We start from the raw sequence: 18,628 nt of genomic DNA, 5'->3' as shown, positions 1-18,628 counted from the left end.
TAGAGTATGTATCCTCTCATTATCTTCTCTACATCGTTATAGCACGTTGCTCCCCACCAACTCGCGTGGAAAATGCTCTCTGGAGTCGAGCTAAACTATCTTGCTGGATTCACGAACCTCTCTCTTGATCAGTTCTGGTTTTTTTATATAACCACTCACTCCGTATTACCTCCTCAACCATTTGATGATGATTTACCACTGCGGTCCTGCCCAGACACCTGCCACCTATGCAGGATATGCTGGAGAGTCTTTTTTCGTCGTGTGAACTGTCTTGAAGTATGTAGATAGATATACGCCAGGCACATAAAAATAAACAACTATGCCTTCCTAGTAAGCCATCTCAAACATAAAATCACTCACCTACGAAATCAATCAATCAATCATTCAATTTCCTAACCATCCAAGAAAAAAAAACCTTTATCTTTGATGACTTCTACTTGCCTCAAAAGACATGTATGTATGGCCTGTTTTTTCTTTTCTATTTTTCTCACTGTTCATTATTTGTTGGAATATTGAAAGGAAGTCGTTCAATGGTCACTTGTTGAGGAGAATTGGAAGAATAAGGGAGAAAGAAGGTTGTTGAAAGATATTTGCTAGTTAGAAAAGAGCTTGCTTTTCATTAACTGGGTAGGTAGGTAGATAATAGAAGAGAGGAAAAAAAGGAAATCCGGAATCCAGAAATCCAGAATCAAGACCTCAAAATAAGTAAAATAAAATAAATAAAATGAAGCACAAGCAGAAAATGATAAATAAAAGCGAGAGGAAGAAAAACCAAACACTCCGCACCATTCATCATCGATCACCGCGCCCAAAAAATAGAACATCAATCTCCTCACCCCCTTTCTTCCCTCCCCCCGCCCCCCAGCCATCAATCCTCTCTCCTCTACCCCGTTTTCTCATCGCAGTCACCTGTTCCGCTGATAATCCCTTCTTCTTCATCATCCCAATATCCCGTGCCCCGCCGAGTTCCTTACCCTCGAATTTCCACATCTGCTCTCGTTGCCATGTCAGTTTTGGGGATTCGCTGAGGGGTGTCCCGTAGAGAGAGAGGTTGGTGCATGCGAGCTGGTAGATGTAGGGCGGTGGATGGAAGGCGGTTTGGGGGTGGTTCTGGGCTGACATTTTGGATTATAATAGGTGGTGCTTGTTTGTTTGTTTGTTGGCTGGTTGAGTGTAAGTGTTTGAATTGGTTAAGTAAGTGGTTTCGATGCTTGGTTTTTCTTGTTTTGGTACGTTGACGATACTGATATGCGTTGAATGTGAGGGTTTTGGAAATTGCGTTTCAGGTGTGTATTTTGAATGTGTATATCGAAATTGATATCATCAAAACTCACGGCAACTTGCATGATAATATATAGACCTTGAATAGAGCTGTTCGCTGGATGTCTTGGATGCGAAACAAACCGCATTGTACTATTGTTCAACAAAAACACAAAGGGGGTTGTGGCAGTCTCTTAAAGTCCTAAAGCTTTGTTCTCTATAGAGAAAAGTTCAACAAAGGGGATAAAGAACTCGTGATTTGTTGAACAAGGCAATTGAACCATTTTGTTTCATGGTTCCAAGATCTTTATGGTTTTAACAAAGCATACGAATTAGGACAGTTGGAACTCAAATTTCAAGACTTATCGTTTCATTTATGGAGACTTCGATGTTCATTCAATTCGTCGTTCAATTCGTATCATCGTCTAAAACCCGGAGAACTTGCATGTTTGTGCATGAAAAGGTATCAGTACGAGAGATTTTGCAATGCCCGAATGGTTCATGAAAAAAAAGCAATGCCACCCCGAGTCTCTGGCATTATAAAATCATCGGATACTTCGTAAGAATCGTAACCACTACCCAACCCAACGCCCATGCCTAAAAGGAAAATGGTCTACCACAAAGCATCGGGGTCATCCAGATACCAAGTAGAATTCTGGCCCGGAGCTTCTTTCGTAGAGAAGCCGTTCCCCAGATATGCAAATCTGTTCCGGCTGGCAGACTTCCAATCGAAATCTTCCCATCTCGGGTTCTCCAGCATGTGGAACCAATGGATTCGACTTCCTGGGTGTAATGCAGTAACTGGGCCGTCTGTCGTCCCACCCTTGAACCACGAGCTGCAGGGAGCAGCCCAGGCAGTTCGGGGCATGAAGGTTGCAATATGGGCAGAGAAATCCTCAACTGCTGCAGCTGATGGACGGACGGAGATGATTCCCTCGACTTGGCATTTCATAATCACTTTCGTGATGTATTTTGCGAGATGTTCGGTGATGGTGAGGACACTTCCGTGGCCAATTGGTGCATTCGGACCAAGGAAGGCTAGGAAAAAGTAAGCATCTTTTTCAGAAGAAACTTGGGATTTCCAAGGTTAGCAAATTAGGAAAGGCTTACTGAAATAATTTGGCATGCCAGGTACCATGCATGACATATATGAGGCTGGCAAGGATTTCTTCCAGATATCCTGCAAGTTTCCGAATTCTCCAATCATAGGGAATCGGGGGACGAAGGAGACATTGAATCCAGTCGCACAAACGATAGCATCTAAAGCTATTATTTCTCCACTTGCCAGCTTGATACCTTCGGGGCAGACTTCCTGAATCTCATCGTTGACTACCCGGACATTTTCTTGGCCCAATGCCGCGAGGTAACCAACACCAGGCGTAAGACGTCGACATCCCACTGGGAAGTCAGGAATCAATGACTTAACTAGGGCTGGATCCTGATTTAGGGCATGGGCCATATATTGAGCTGTTATCTTTCGTGCCATATCTGCTTCAATTGTCCCCTTGATAAGCTGCAAAACGGACTACAGTTAGTAACACGTTTCTATGAGACTAATAGGCACGATTACTACGTACCGATTTGAACCTCGAGTTCACTATAGCCTCGACGGTTTTGACAAATGTCGCGTACTTCACTGGATCGGTTTTAAATTCCTCGATCTGACTCTCCGTGAATTTGCCTTGGGAATCCATCTTGATCGAGGCTAGTAAAGGTGCAGCTGGGCTTGCTGCCATAACCTGGGTGTGTGGAGGAGCAATCCATGTTGGTGTCCGAAAAAAGTGAACCAGTTTCTTGACGTCTGAAGTTTTGGTCAGCAATATTTTGGGTCGATTAGAAATGGACATGGTTACCAGGTTGAAGAGCCGGAACAATTTGAACGCCAGAAGATCCATTCCCTATCACGGCCACTGTCTTATCTTTATAATCAAAGTCCTTGGGCCAATTCGCTGAATGGATCAGGTCGCCCTTGAATGTATCTAGACCCTTTATTGCAGGCCACTTCCAGTTGCTGATGGAATGTCAGCCAGTCATGTAAAGTTCAGAGAGATAGACCAACTTAAGAATTCCGGAGGCATCAAGCAAGAAGTCACATCTATCCTCAAAAACCGTGCCCGTAACTTCATCTCTGACTTTCAAAATCCACTTCCCAGAGCCCTCATCCCATTGGGCATGAATGACGCTATGGGACAGCTTGATATATCCATTCAACCCATGCTTATCGCATACATGCTGCAGGTACCTCTGGATTTCAGCAGCCTCGGAGAACAAGGCACTCCAGCCTGGATTTGGCGTATGTGAGAACTGATAGTTATGCGATGGGACATCACAGGCGCACCCTGGATACCGGTTCTCAAACCAAGTGCCCCCGATGCCAGGGTTCTTCTCGTAGACCACGTGCTCGAAATTGCTCGTGTTCAGCTTCAGTGTCCGGATCATGTTGATGCCGCTCACTCCCGCTCCTATGGTCACTATCCGGACTGGACGCAATGTCCCAAGAGGCTCATCCCTCACCACATATGGGCCCTCTGCACCGCTGCCCTCATTTTCATTTAGGGATCCCATCATTTGCCGTAACAAGGAGTTGATAGTTGGGCCGATGGAGTCTGGAGAGGATAGCAGACCCGTGGTATAGATGATCTTGTGGCAAAAGTCTTGCAAAGTCCTGGGTTGGAGCTCAAGACGGGTCTTATATAGAGATTCACTGTGGCCGGTCCAAGCTCCCGAATCCCAATGCGGCGAATGCTTCAGAAGTTGGACTCGGCCGGCACTCGGGAGACGCATATAATGCCGCCATAATACGACTAACGCCTCCCAAAGCTGATGGCATGATGGTTGGTTATTATCTCGAGAGCGGGCTGTTTGTGTCAGCTATTCAATCCCACCCACTTGTTTGTAGGATTGATATTGGGGGGGCGCTGCTTACCCACAGGAATCCACAGGAGAGTTCACGGCGGGAAGTTGGGGAGACGTCGTAAAATCACCAATCAGCGCGATGCTCGCCGTCTGCACCGCCGAAGAATCTCGGCTACTCCAGCGAAAGACCTTAAAAGACCCATGTCTGTGGAGAATTGTTATTGTCAGGGGGCGACCTCTTAGAAGCACAAAAAAACCACAGTGGCAGGTCTTGCCACCAGAATGTCAAAAGATATGCACAAAAAACTTTTCAGCAGCTGCGTATCTTGATCAATGAAGCTGAGAAGCGGCTTCCTGCCGACCTGACCGAGGGATAGCTACCGCCCACGTGATCTACTCTACGCTTGAATTTGGGGCTATTATACGACGTTATCTAAGGCAAGGCAAGGTAAGGTAAGTTGCATTGTGTTGGATACATAGAAGCTAAGTTGTTCATGGTCTAGGAGATACCAAACTTATTGTTGGTTACAGTTGGTAACTGCATGAGAGCTCCCCACGCCCCGTTATCAACGCTATTCTGACCCGAGCTTCTAAGACAGGTACAACTCAGAGGCTCTGTCTTCAACTCACCGCTTGAACATAGGGTTATACAAAATCCGATAATGCACTTTCCTACGCTAATCTCGATTGACTTTCCCTTTCTTTTGTCCTTCCGGTCCTTTCCCGCTTTGCATATTACAAAGACAAAGGCCTGCGATCGTTGCGCCCTTCACGTCACAAGTTATTACTTTCTGTTCATTGTGAACTATTGAGCAGGTGATTCAAAGCACCTTGAGAGATTTTACAAAATTCAATATAGTCAAAAAGTCGAATCCTGGCCTTGGTTCTCGGGTTCTACAAATCAACTTGAGCTAATCATTATATCGAGTACAGATAGGTAATTGTTCATGGGGTAAGTACTCGCCACAGAACCGACATTATGGGGAAAGAAAAATAAGAAGAGGTAAGAGAAAGGTAGGTAGGTATAATAGGAGTCAGCTATTCTGGTTTTCACGACGATTGCCCATGATTTATAATTTATTCAACGAAGTGAGCGCGGACTCTGAAATCTAGTGGTCGAACTTACGTCCACGATGATTTCGAATATAAGTCCACGTCGATTCTCAAGCGGTCAGCTCTTCGAAAGAATCTTAAAAACTGAGTTGATTGAGTATAAATTACCCCGTTCCTCCGTCCTCCGCTCTCACCTCCATGATCTTATCTAATCATTTCGGGCATTCTTTAGCCCATCTCGGTCTATCACGGCGAACAACATTCTTTTTCGATACTAGTCTGTTACCAGACTGACCCTTGTGCATATGCATCATTCTCGTGCTCATGATCGTAGATGCACGATGCTGGTTTTGGCCTGCCAGTTGCATGAACGATCTTTGAGATGGACGGCCTTCGCGAGTAGCACCACTCGGTAACCCACCGAGGAATACCGACGGAGCAGTCAGCATGGTTCCTGAGCGAACGAGTGCCGCCCCGTCGTTGGCTGCCGAACGAACTTTCTACAGTAGTGATTTATTTCCTGGGGAGGGGTCATCCCAGCAGCCTTGTTTTTCCATGTGGGGTTTGTTCCCTGCTGCACGATTGGTTCGGTGAGAGTATCTCCGAGGGCTTCGGCTCTCTCTACTGTACTTACTACTGGAGCTTTCTTATTATTGATATTCTTGATAGGAGAAAAGGAGTTACGCACGTATACTATAGTATAGTATAGTTCGGCCCAATATCTATCTACCTGTACCCTGAATGCAGTAGTGAGTTGGACCTAGAGACCCGATGGAATCCATAGTTTCCTGTACTAAGGTACTACAGAATAGTGAGGGGCAAGAAAGGAGGGGCATCGGATACGAAGAGCATTCTCTTTCTATCAGCACAACCATGGAAGAATATACATTTCCCACGACTCTGAAGTTGCCATTTTCAACTTGATAACATCTTATAAATACTTCCCTCTTCGATGAACCAGCTATCCACAATGGTGTTTCCCTACGTCAGCAGCTTGGTTATGCGCATGTCTCCCATTTCTCTCTTCTACCTATCAACCGTTTATTTTCAAAATATTTTGTAAGAACTTGGAACTGTGAATTTCATGAACCTTCTTTGAGGAAATAGGCACAATACCTCGAGCCTGCATTATTATAGTATTGATTAAGCCCTGAACAAGTAGAGCAGATCCATTCACGCAACAACACCAACAGCAGAACTATTATCAGACACGCAACATCACCATCCATCCTTCAAGCAAAAGCTCAAGAACCCAATGAGTTGAACACCAGGCCCCAGTCTCTTCCCATCCTTCTCAAACAGTCAACAACGTACCCTCCATAACCTCCACCGCCGCACCACTCAAAACCACCTTTTCAATCCCCACGCCCCCCTCACCCCTGACCACCTCGACCGCGATCTCATTCCTCCTCCCCATCTCCACACCCTGCTCGAACACAAACCGAAACGGGCCTTGATTCTTCTCCGCCGGTTCCTTGCCCGCGAGATAGCATCCCAACGCACAACTCGCGCTGCCCGTCCCCGGATCCTCGCGGCTGCCAAACATCCGGGTTCTGTATTTCTTCCTCCCGAAGGCATCCTCACCCTGCGGGACGAAATACATAGTCGCCAGAATACCATTGCGCCATCCTTCGTCCAGCGGTGATGGGTCATAGGTGTTGTCCTGGAGATTGGCCCGGGCTTGGGCGAGCGTGGGAAGGTCCGGGAGCGGGACGAGGATGAAGGACATCCCGTTGACGATGGATGCTGTTTCGGCTGGTTCCTGCACGAGCGGACACTGGAACGTCACGGCGTGGAGGTGGAAGGCGTGCGGGATCACGGCCTTGACTTCGCCGGTGCGCACGTCTTTCTCGATGGGGATGCGCCCGGCCTTGGTGAGGAGCGCGGTTGTGTTCTGTTGTCCGAGGTGGTTCAGGATATAGGAGGCGCTGCCGATTGTCGGGTGGCCGGCGAATGGCACCTCGGCGTGCGCGGTGAAAATGTCGATGGCGATTGCGGTGGACTCGTCACCGGGCCCGGGTAGGTGCAGGAAGACAATTTCGGAGAGGTTGAACTCGGAGGCTATGGATTGCTTTTGCTTTTGCGTGAGGTTTGGCTTATCGCTGGCGGGGACGCGGATTACAGCTACGGGATTCCCAGTGTAGGGAGTGCGGGTGAAGGCATCAATAGTGGTGAATGAGAGCTTCATCTTGACTAAAGAAACTTGGAGAGCTATGTTGGGAATCTGTGGGCTGAGATGAGGGCTCGAAGGCTGGCTCCAAACCTGACTTACATCCAATGCTTTTCAAGAGAAAAAGAGGAAGTATAGGAATCTCACGATACCGCTCAGAATGATTCCATGAGAAGTGAAGAAAGTAGCATAGACATGAAGAAATCAAGGTATTTATATAAAATGTATAGCCAATTGATAACACTCGTTATGAGTCACGGAAGCATCCTTAACACGATTCGCAACTTGAGTTTTCGTTCTTATCCTGCCAGCCCCTGCAAGCGAGCAGAGAATGTATCAGGGGTATGATTTGCCTACAGATCTGAGGACGTGACTTACAGTGCCTCTCAAAGCTGTATCATCTACTTCAGAAATCCCAGCCATCCCATTCTATCACAGTTAACTCCCAAATTCCCGCCTGTCTAATATATTGAGTACTCTCTGGGCCTCCCTCGATGCAACCTTCCAATATCAGCGTCCATCGTGACACTTGTGGCACGTATGGCATACCCAGGGATTCTGAACCCAAAATCTAATGTTCCAGATCGTTGGAATTGTACTGCGTTGTGACCGTGAAGTAAACGAGTAGGGGAACAGTCGGGAAATAGATAAGCACTACTAGGGCTTGTAACCAATAACGCATATGGCCATCAGCTAGACTCCTAGCAAGTTCCGGACATGCCAAGGTTTGTAGCTATTCAAACAAAACAAAACAAAACAATATATGCAATACTTAACGTAGGAAGAGGAAGAACAGCATTCGATACTTGTAGAACCACTCCATTACTCGTCTTCTCCGGATACTTCTAATCTAGATGATAATAAAGCTTGGAATACAGTTACATGACAAGCTTGGGCCCGTGGTAAAGGGAAAGCTCCGAGCTCGCGCGGGCTGTGATGCCAGTTCTCTTAGGGAAACCCTCGAAAGACGCAGCGTAGGTGGCTACCGAGTGAGAGACAAGCTAGATTTGATTAGTTACATAGTTAAGTGGTGAAGGGACTGGGGTCCTACCTTTGTGTTCAACACCCATGCGTCGAGGGCGAGATTGTCGACCGTGTCACACAGCTGGTGATAGCAAGGATCGTACCAATCCCCAGCTTTGCCACCAAACATCTCAGCCTCCTCCTTCGTCTTGATTCCTTCTGCGCCGGTTGCAATTCCACCTCCAGGAATTCCATGCTTGATGAAGGCATCATAGTCACTGCGTCCGTCGAAGGGGATGAAGGTGTAGTTTACCCCGTGGGATTCGTAATAGTCGATATACAGATTGCGAAGCTCCTCAGACCCAGTCGGGTTGACGGCATTGGTCGCGTTGTAGATCTGGTATGCGTAATTGGGAGAGGCAAGCATGTCATAGTCCATAAAGAGACGAATTTTTAGATTCTCGTCTTCGGAGAGCTGGGAGACATAGTAGTCGGATCCGAGGAGCCCTTCCTCCTCTCCTGCCCACCACGCAAAGCGGACACAGTTGTTGACCTTGTAGTTGACCAAGTGCGTCGCGATCTCGAGCAGAGACAACGATCCAGATCCATCATCGTTGATGCCAGGCCCCTCGGCAACACTGTCACTGTGGCCTCCTAGCATAACACAGTTCTCCGGATCTCCGCCCTTGGTTTGCGCGATGATGTTTGTAGTGGGTGCCTTCGAAACGATCGCATCCATATACGCCGAAGATGGAATAATCTTTCCCTTCTCCAACTTCTCGATATAAGGCTCCGCATCCTCGTTTGAGATTCCAAACGTGGCAACATGATACTTTGACGGTTCGCCCAGAGTTCCCGACACACTTCCCCTCTCATTGTTATAAATGACCGCAGCGATGGCTCCAGCCTTCCCAGCTAATGCCGACTTTTGTCCGAAGGGGCATACCCCACGTTTGATGAAAGCAATTGCGCCGTTGACCTCGGAAGGGAAGTCGGATTCATCACAGCCATCGTTTGCAACTAATACTAAAGGCCCAAAAACTGCATCTTTGTTCTTCGTTGGAGGAGTAAGGGAGAATGGCAAAACCGACTCGGGCTCGGTGTCTCCCAACACAAGGCGCCATTCAAAGACATTCCCGACTACGGCATCAAACGTCTGGTTGCTGATCTCGTAGTAGTCTCCAAGATCTGCGATTGTCGAGTATATGTAATCGATTGTCGAGATGTGACCTGTGCAAGATAAGGGTTAGCAGAGGAGCCGGATAGGTTAAGACATAGAATCGAAGCCTACCTTGACTGCCAATAACTCGAGTTGGGTGGTTGTATTCTGGGGCCCCCTCTTCTGCGATTTTGTATAGCTGCTTGGCACGTTTCAAGAGATTCTCCTTGGTGATGTGCGCCTCGAGCGCACTGGAGCTGACGAGCTCCTTGGAGTCACTGATAAGAGGAGCTTCGGGATTGGAGCTTCCTGCCAGAGGCTGCTGCGGGATAATAGAGGCGCCTGCCAGCGAAGACAGGGCTACGAGGGGGAGAAGGCGATACATGGTGTTGACGAGTCTCAGAGCAGCTCAACAGTTCTTGTTGTCTGTTGAAGAGGAGAGAAGCCTGTGAGTCGAAGATAACGACGGGGCGAAAGCTGGGGGCAGGGGTTGGCAAGGCGACAAGGCGGCAAGGCGATAAGTCAGCCTTGCAGCATACGGACTTTACAATGAAGTCACACATATTATACCCGGAAATGTCTCTTCTTCTTCTGCATCAGACGTATAACTCAGAGTTTTCCAAGTTGAAAGGCTCTCAATCAGATACCTGCCTTTTCCCTTCTCTATGTCTAGGACATGCTGTCCAAGATCAGAATGAAGTCTCTTGCAAAACAATATGACATGATTGTGCCGCTAGAAGACGTATGCTATTGACATTGCATTGGCCATTTCTGATTGGTCTGATGTCTTGACCCTATCACCAAACTCAAATTTCAAAAAAATTAAAAGAAATTTCCAAAAATACACAAAGGGACAAAATAATCCAAAAAGAAATACACTCTATACACAGCAGGCAACCTCCTATCAAGGGAACCAAAAAGAAAAGATGTAATTTTGATTTCCGGTACCGGGAATCGAACCCGGGGCTCTCCGGTTCCTCAGACTCGTAGGTCATGAAAGCGGAGTATGTTAACCCCTACACTATACCGGATGTCTAGATATTTAGATCTCCTCAGGATCCCTCAATATATACCTGCACAATACCCAAGGAAAAAAAAAATTCAAAAAATTCAAAAATCAAAAAAGACAACATCGAAAGGACAAAAGAAATGAATTCCGGTACCGGGAATCGAACCCGGGGCTCTCCGGTTCCTCAGACTCGTAGGTCTTGAAAGCGGAGTATGTTAACCCCTACACTATACCGGATGATTGGATATCCAAATCACCTCAGGATTCTTTAAGTACCTATCAGACAGGGAAAGGACAACACTGAATTTGTAGCTTTCTTTTACTTCATTGTTGAGCTTCTTTCTATTGTTTATTCATTTAGTTTTAGTTTTATCTTGTTTAGCTACTCACTCATGAGATATTATTACGCTCTAACGCTAAGGCAAGAGCTTTCGAAATGTTTATTGATAAATGCCTATGTTGGAATACTCAAATTTCGCCTCAAACGCGTCGCTAAATCATAACCAAAGCAGTCATGAGGTATACAGATAACAATGCCGATATTCCATCATCCCTAGACGATTATGAATTCATGAATCCCTGATCTCATCATTCTCAAGCGCAGGAGCCCTCCTATTCCTCCCCTTCCACGGCAAATCCGGCCAATGTGTCCTCATAGCCTTCAGCAAGAGATAGGCCAGCAAGCGATAAACAAGTGTGCAGATACCCAACGCCATGATGTTGATGCCCGGGTTCGTATCCAGGTCGTAGAGTTCCAGGACCTGTTGTCCGGTCGTGATGGGGCATTCGCCGTTCGGGAGCCGCTGGCTGGAGTTGCAGGTGAAGGTGATGCCGCGCAGGGAGTAGGGTACGAGGTTGCGGACGGCATAGCGGATAGGGGAGAGGTAGTTGACGCCTTGGAGGAAGCCGGGCATGTCGATGGAGAGGATGCCGGACATGAATTGGGCGACGGAGAGGAAGACGGAGGTGAGGTTTACGGCGAAACCGGTGTGTGCGAACAGGGTATTAAACTATTCACAAGTTAGGGATTGGGCATCCTTACAAAGGAGGGAAGGGAGCGTACCATGATGCCAAGACTCTCACCACAGGAGACTATACAGAAACAGTTGAAGAAGCATACAAAAAACATTTGTGCCGTTCGCGGTAGTCCAACACCGATATCGTTAAGCACGGCAAATATCAATGAAGTTAGGATCTCGAAGGGAACTTCGAGGGTTAGATACTGTGCGAAGAAAGCCTCCACGCCATAGGTCCCGTCATCATTCTCTCGATAGAAGACATCCTTCTCATTCGGGTAGACAGCCACGTTCTGCAACATGCCTACGAAGTAAAAGGCACAGAATTCCTGTATATAACCCATGCGAGTTTGGACGGAATAATAATTGTTCTTTAGTGGGGCAAAGAAGAGTGTCAAGATGATAGACTAGTGATGGTGAAGTCAGTACGTTTTTGCTTAGGTTAGGAGAGAGTTTGAATAACGTACAAGTCCAATAACCTGCATAATCCGAGCCATTAGAAGCGGGGGCTGTCTCCGAAAATTAATAGAAGCGCGGTGGACCAAGATGGGATATGCGGAGAAGAATGACGATGACTTGCGGACCAGGGCTCCGAGTTCTGCAGGTGTGGAGATTGTGGTTGGATGGATGGCAGCAATAAAATCACCATCAGACCAGGAGGTGATGAGCTTCTTGACCTTTGATCGGGTTTCCTCTTCACGGGAGGACTGCTGTAGATCCACGGTTATCAGATCCAATGCAAAGTCTGCCGGATTCGTGGTGGTTGGGCAGGGAAAACCAAGGGTATGGAAATGGGGCAGCATGCCCGCAGCCTTGCCAGAGTACACAGGTGAGCCTCCTCGGGCAAGAAGAAGTACGGTTCCGAATTGTTGGAAGAGGTCGGAACGTGATTGGTGGATAGTGAGAATGAGGGTGCGGCCTTCATGAGCGAGACCTTGGAGAACTTCCATAATAGACGATGCTGTGAAAGCATCGAGACCAGACGTGGGCTCATCAAGGAGGAGAACACGTGGATCCGTCAGGATTTGTACCGCAATCGAAACCCGCCTCTTCTCTCCCCCTGAAATGCCCTTTATTAGGTCAGACCCGATCAGATTGTCAGCGCAATCCTTGAGGCCGAGCTTCAGAAGGACTTCTTCTGCTCGTTGTTTCTTTTGTGCGCTTGTCATGAATGGTGGAAGGCGAAGTTTGGCTGCAAACTGTAGCGTTTCACGGACGGTGAGAGATGGCAACAATGCATCGTCGTCTTGGCAGACATATGAGCATACCGACCGTATAACCGAATTGGAGGGCACCGAACCATTGAAAGTCATGTCGCCAAATGATTTGTAACGAGTCCCTGGGCTATTACGAAGACGGAGAGCCATTGCGTTGAGAAGAGAAGTCTTCCCACTGCCGGATGGTCCCATGATAACATTCAACACCCCGGCCTGGAATGTCGCCGTAACGGGGTGCAAGATCGTCTTCGTAGGTAGCTTTTGTCCATAGAACGTTCTCTTGTCCAAATCAAGTGCGAATTTGTTCAGTCCAATATCGACAGTTCTAACCTCTCCAGCAGGTCCGGCTGCCATCTTTTCCTTGCCCGCAGATAAATCAGTATCTTGGGCCCTAGCTCGGGCTATATCCATCTCAACTTTCTTGTACTTCAAGCCAATACCAGCCAGACTGTAGAACATGACGACGAACGAGACCAGAATTATGATCGGTCTAACTACCCAGTCATGAGGGAATCCCAATGATGCCATGATATAAGAGCCCGTGTATTGCGCACATGCAGGATTTGACTCCCCACCTTCCAGTGGACAATCGTAGAATTGCCCCACGAACTCATTAGCACACAGAGCTCCAAATGCATAATAAACATATGCTGTCCACTTCAACCACCTCATATACACAGGAATTGTGCTTGTTTGAATAAAAAATCCGCATGCCATGGACTGAACCGTATAACCCAGGTTAGCAATGAGGGATGCAGAAGCAAAGCTTCTGGCAGCAGCTATGCATGTCGTTGCATACGTAACTGCGATATACTGACATAATAGCACAACGGAAAAGAAAGTGAAGAAAGTTGAAGCGTCGGCTCTAAAGCCTGCCATCCAGTAAAAGATCAACGAGAAGATAAGAGGAACTGGCAAATCTTCCGTGAATAACCTGGCAATTCTCCTACTTAGCAGGAATGGAAGAACATCCACAACGTTTTCATTGTGTTCGCGATCAAAAAGTTCAATGTCAGTCGAGAGACGATAGGTTTCGAACATGAGTATAAGGTAGCCCTGCAACGCGGCTGCATTGTACAGGGCACCTTCACGACTGCGAATGCCAGACTGGTCCATGCCTAGGTTAAAGAAAACCCACCCAGACATTACCCCCATTCCTATCGCCTCGACAAGGGAGCCGGCCATGCCCAGAGGATCCCGATAAGTCGTTACAAATGTGCGAGAGGTCAGAACCATCGTCTGGCGGATAAACGGTGAGTGGAGATGAGATGCAGAGACTCGTTGCACTATTGTGGTCTGCTGGTGGGCTGGTAGATCCTTTTCATTATATAACTTGTAGCTCTCCTCCATCCAAGCAGACTTCAGACGCTCAACCCTTTCTGAGGAGGCCATTTCAAGTTCAGGTGACCGATTATCAATCGCTGCAATATCAATCAAGAATTCGGCTGGATTTACGAATGGCGGTAATTCCATCCCAATTCTGCTGAACCACGGGATACAATCACTTGCCTTGCCCGAGTAAACAGGACTTCCTCGGGTGAGGATCACGAGCCTATCAAACATGCCCCAAATTTCTGATCTAGGTTGATGAATGGTTGTGACGATAGTCCTCCCCTGCCGTGCCAGGCCTTTCAATGTCCGGATCAGCTGGAACGCGCTGGTAGCATCCAATCCAGTAGTTGGCTCGTCCAGGAACAAGACGCTTGGGTTGCTCAAGAGTTGGACACCGATACTCGTCCTTCTCTTTTCGCCACCAGAGCAACCCCTATGCTGATGATTTCCAATTCTTGTGTCCGCACATTCTTTCAACCCTAGTTCCAGTATGACTTCCTCCACAACTCTCCACCTCTCCTCTTTCGTGGTAGGCGGTGGGAGTCGTAGATCCGCAGAGTACCGTAATGTCTCCCGCACAGTGAGTGTTGGCAATAAAATATCTTGTTGCATCACATACGTGCTTCGTATGTTATTCACGCCTTCCATGCCATTGAACATCGTGTGCCCTCCAAAAGACATCCGCCCACTCGTCACACGTTCCGCCATTGTATTCAACATGGTTGTTTTGCCAGACCCACTGCCACCAATAATCGCCGTGAGGGTGCCAGCCGGCATCGATGCTGAAACCGAGTGGAGGATCTGTTTTGGTTCAGATTTGAGGTCGCCATTTCGATTTCGTTTCCGCTGAAGGAGACTGTCGAACGAAAGAACAGGAGGGGAGACGTCGACGCTGACCGAAAGATTTCGGACCTGCACATCTACCGGGTCAACTTCTGATAGAGAGATGCGGTTGCTTTGCGAAGGTGAAAGAGGGTCCGGGTTGTTGTGATGTCCGATTTCCTTCGGAGTCGTCGTTTCTGCGCTCTGAGATATCCACACTCCGCCATTGACTTTTTCCTTCTCCTGAAGACCAGCCTCTATATCCTTCTCCATTAGATGCTATATTTCAAGGAGCTCGCATATCCATGTCTAACGTGCCAGGCGTTCAGGTATCTGCGAATGTTTCGCGGCGCAGCTGGAGATGTTGTCTAGGTAAAATCATGAATCCCTTCCTGCGCCAGAAAAGAGGGGAGAGGGGGTTTCAACGACAGGAAAAGGCACAACGAAGAAAAGCGACAACTCGAGAGAAGCATAAAGAAGATACAAACCATGGCATTGGAAAGCGCAAAGCAAAGCTGGGTCTCCCTGTAATCACAACGCTACTCAGCCGTGTCATCATTCCGCCGAGTTTCTCAAGCGACGACGAGGGCTCTGATTAAACGACCCCGCGCTCGTATTCGTTCCGAGGGTAGGACGTTGGAGGGGACGAACACCATACCTAACTGAATTCTCCGGAGTCTGACAGTCCAGTGTTGTCTATCATCGACTGCTGAATCGTATTCACACACGGTAGCAAAAGGGCGAATTGAGCTCACCAGCTTCACCTTGTCCGCAGAAAAGAGCGGTTGGCGGGCCAGCGAGAACCCGAGAGAGGCCTGGACATGGGGGGTGTTATCTCATCATCCAACAGCGAATAGAAGACTCTGATCAGCTTCTATACCACAGTACGCGTCACAAGATGATGTTTCTGCTTCCATCATCGTGATGTACATGTTCAAGGCGCATATCTGGCAGTGTCAAGTGCCTGTAATGCAAGTCATTTTTCCGCTACGACAAAGAAGTGATATCTGACAATAATAACGCACAGAGCATGGCTTTTAGCTCTTCAACGGTCACGGTTTTCTCAGTGCGACCCTTGAAGTAAAACTGGAATGACGTTGGTAATTTCGATGTCAGCAGGGCTATCCCAACATCGAATGCTCCTTCAAGACTGCGATCCCAAAGGAGTTGTCGTCCCATCGCATGGGTAGGCGACTGTTTCGCGGTGAAACCCATCCTATTGCATACCCCATAACCTTACAAGAGCTTTTGTGTTTGAAAAACCTAAGTAAAGCAAGCTGATCTCTTACACAGCATAACGGGGATTAGGGGAAAGCGCAGGTCGTCCAGATCACCTGATTAACCCCCCTATCATTGAACATCGGAGTCTCGCTCCGCTCCAGCCCACCCTTCATCTTCCTCTCACCTATCTCTTCATACAGCGCTTTACAAAGGTATTAATTACAAAGGGGGACAAAGAAGAAACTCGAGAGAAAGGCGAAAAGAAGAGAGAAGAAAAGAAGGAAGGAAAATGCGTTTATCAATTCATCTCCAATAGCTTGGATCACCCTCCCAGCTCCTCCGCCGCGCGTGATTAGCCCAGAAACCACGGATGCATTTTCCCGTCCTAACAAGCACTCCAATCTTCAGTGCCACAAGATCAAAAATGCCGGCGAGGTCCGGACGCCACCTCCTCATCGAAGATCCGATCACCAGTCTTCAAGCCCAGAAGAGTCTCTGATTTTCTATCAGGGTGAGTGAGTCTGTGACGAGCAAAGTACACGTAGGTACCCGCAAGTCATGGACAGGTCGGCAGTTGCTAACAGCCCCTCGGACAACACCACAGTTCCAGTTATATTTTCCATGGCACCCCACGCCAGAGAAGCCCCAGCATTGACGGGTCCGGGTCGGGAATGGCCTAAAAGCTGCGCCGCTCCTCTTCCCTGGGAAACGGATGGGGTTGCCAGGAGGAGCAGCCGAGCAGGATGGATCCCAGCCACATGATGATGATATACGGAATCGCAATCAAACAAGCATCAATAGAGCCGTTATACCTGCATACGGGGTACATGACTACATCGTTACTAACGGGCACTAACCCCGATGCGTCGATGACCATTTTCCCAGGGGTCCCAAGAACGGCTCGACGAAGTTGTATTCCGGAGCCAGAAGCACGCGTATGATCCCATCATCATGCCTGCCGCCTGCGATACCACGAGCCCAGTTAATCGCAAGGCACTCTATATTACCGAACGGAAAGAATAGCTTCTCCCAGAACGAGAAATCCAGATATATATATCAAGGGTAGTAATAATACATAGATAAGTGATTATTCTTAGATTCCCACAACAACTTTCTTTTTATTTTTCTTTTCCCCATCAAAAATGTGGGCACAACGGCAACCTCCACTCACCCCTCCCTCCTCCTCGCTGCCTATCTTCCCCTTTTCAACAAATAATCCCCCTGCACCAAATCAAACCAAATGCAGCAAACCCCCCTAGATAGAACCCTGGTCCCTTAGCAAAAAAAACGGCCACCCACCGTCTCGGGACTACCCACATGTTCTACTGAAACGCCACCCCACTCGGGAGCGAAGGAGCTTTTTCCCCGGCGGGAGGGCCCGACAGGCGGGGGGGCCGTTTTTCTCTTGGCCGGCTTTTTTTTGTTTGTTTTACTTACTTTTTCTTTTTTCCCGCTTGGCGGTTGTACTAGAGGTGGGGAATCTGGGATGGATGCCGAAAGTTGAGAATAATAATGGGGGAGGAGTTATTGAAGTGGGGGAGAAGATGTTCTTTTATTTTTTTTTCTTCAAGAGATGGAGGGGAAGAGTTGTATGATATGTATTTCGGGGGTGGAGTTGTATAGCGATCGATCCTCTAGAGACCTTTGGTTCTGTCCTGAAGAAGAGAGCGCGGATTTGTAGAAGGGGATACTCTACATAGATAGGTAAGGTACCTAGGTACCTTAGGTAGATAGATAGCCTCGCGACTCAGAATCCTTCGCATCAATATAGCGGACAGACCGAGGGATCCACAAGACAATTCCAATCCCACAATGCGATCATTTATTTCCATCGCAACAAAAGTCTATCTATAGCATATGAAGTATGCTGCTGTTCAGACAGACTTTCATTAAAGCCCCGTCCTAATCCTCACCTCTCCCACATCTTTACAAACCCCCCCTCCCTACACTATAAACAGATATTCCCGTCCAAAAACAAACCCATAAGTACAAGTTATTGTCCGTTCGCGGACGCCTTCATCCATCCATCCAGGGCCAGTCGCTCCCTCCGTACTCCGTACACCCCTTCTTTTGCCCTCCCGCTCTTTAGAAAATAGATAAGTAAGAGTAGGGATAGAGGATATCCATCCCTTGATATAAAATAAAAATGTATATGCTGCGAAACAGAGATGGGAGAATGCGATCAGTGATTTCCAAGAGAGAAGAGGAGAGAAGACCGCTAATGCGGCGTAGAGCACGCTGGCATCACAATGTAATTTAACACAGATAGGTAGCCATCCAATCAATCAATCCTATGCGTTTTGACAACGGCAATCGGTAACTGAGATAGAGGCTTCGTAGCGAAGGGCGTCAGGAAGGTCCACGAAGTAGGGTATAAGTAGTAGCAGTAGTTTCTCTCGCGAGGTCGTCATATACATGCCAAAAGAAGAAGAAGGAGCCATCCCAACCGTAGCAAAATCGGTGAGATGTCGGGTATCAAACAGAAAAGAACAACGACGACGACGACAACGGGCGAGAAAAGAGGAGAAAGAGGGAGGCCGGGAGGGACGC

The 18,628-nt window shown here is 47.8% G+C and overlaps 4 protein-coding genes across 4 annotated transcripts; all 4 read right to left on the bottom strand.

Annotated features, from left to right (window-relative positions):
- Window positions 1-1,641: 1,641 nt before the first annotated feature.
- On the bottom strand, window positions 1,642-5,618 carry M430DRAFT_45134 (hypothetical protein; the record flags this gene model as incomplete). Its single annotated transcript, XM_024867742.1, has 6 exons — window positions 1,642-2,298; window positions 2,371-2,773; window positions 2,838-3,061; window positions 3,114-3,271; window positions 3,320-4,118; window positions 5,465-5,618. The coding sequence occupies 6 exons, from the start codon at window positions 5,616-5,618 to the stop codon at window positions 1,874-1,876; spliced, it is 2,163 nt and encodes a 720-aa protein (XP_024717300.1). The 3' UTR covers window positions 1,642-1,873.
- A 638-nt stretch (window positions 5,619-6,256) lies between these two features.
- On the bottom strand, window positions 6,257-6,962 carry M430DRAFT_37131 (hypothetical protein). The gene has a single exon (XM_024867063.1). It carries the CDS (start codon window positions 6,896-6,898, stop codon window positions 6,464-6,466), a length of 435 nt encoding a protein of 144 aa, XP_024717299.1. The 5' UTR covers window positions 6,899-6,962; the 3' UTR covers window positions 6,257-6,463.
- Window positions 6,963-8,217: 1,255 nt separating this feature from the next.
- M430DRAFT_146494 (hypothetical protein) lies at window positions 8,218-9,883 on the bottom strand (the record flags this gene model as incomplete). Its single annotated transcript, XM_024863012.1, has 3 exons — window positions 9,594-9,883; window positions 8,391-9,532; window positions 8,218-8,340 (listed from the first exon to the last, which is right to left on the bottom strand). Exons 1-3 carry the CDS (start codon window positions 9,844-9,846, stop codon window positions 8,218-8,220), a joined length of 1,518 nt encoding a protein of 505 aa, XP_024717298.1. The 5' UTR covers window positions 9,847-9,883.
- Window positions 9,884-10,898: 1,015 nt separating this feature from the next.
- Window positions 10,899-15,371, bottom strand: M430DRAFT_69459 (hypothetical protein). Its single transcript, XM_024869430.1, has 3 exons — window positions 11,954-15,371; window positions 11,534-11,893; window positions 10,899-11,480 (listed from the first exon to the last, which is right to left on the bottom strand). The coding sequence occupies exons 1-3, from the start codon at window positions 15,128-15,130 to the stop codon at window positions 11,040-11,042; spliced, it is 3,978 nt and encodes a 1,325-aa protein (XP_024717297.1). The 5' UTR covers window positions 15,131-15,371; the 3' UTR covers window positions 10,899-11,039.
- Between the last annotated feature and the right edge of the window lie 3,257 nt (window positions 15,372-18,628).

This window comes from Amorphotheca resinae (assembly GCF_003019875.1).
Source record: "Amorphotheca resinae ATCC 22711 unplaced genomic scaffold M430scaffold_12, whole genome shotgun sequence".
Classification (NCBI taxonomy): Eukaryota; Fungi; Ascomycota; class Leotiomycetes; order Helotiales; family Amorphothecaceae; genus Amorphotheca; species Amorphotheca resinae.
The sequence above is the reverse complement of the archived record's forward strand: the minus strand, read 5'-3'. Positions and strand labels throughout refer to the sequence as shown.

Excerpts from the sequence above, each read along its gene's own strand:
- M430DRAFT_37131 (XM_024867063.1), bottom strand. The coding sequence starts at position 6,898 with ATGTCCTTCATCCTCGTCCCGCTCCCGGACCTTCCCACGCTCGCCCAA.
- M430DRAFT_69459 (XM_024869430.1), bottom strand. The coding sequence starts at position 15,130 with ATGGAGAAGGATATAGAGGCTGGTCTTCAGGAGAAGGAAAAAGTCAAT. Across the intron at positions 11,894-11,953 it reads TTATGCAGGTTATTGGACTT|TCTATCATCTTGACACTCTT; the intron begins GTACGTTATTCA and ends CACCATCACTAG. Across the intron at positions 11,481-11,533 it reads GTGAGAGTCTTGGCATCATG|TTTAATACCCTGTTCGCACA; the intron begins GTACGCTCCCTT and ends ACTTGTGAATAG.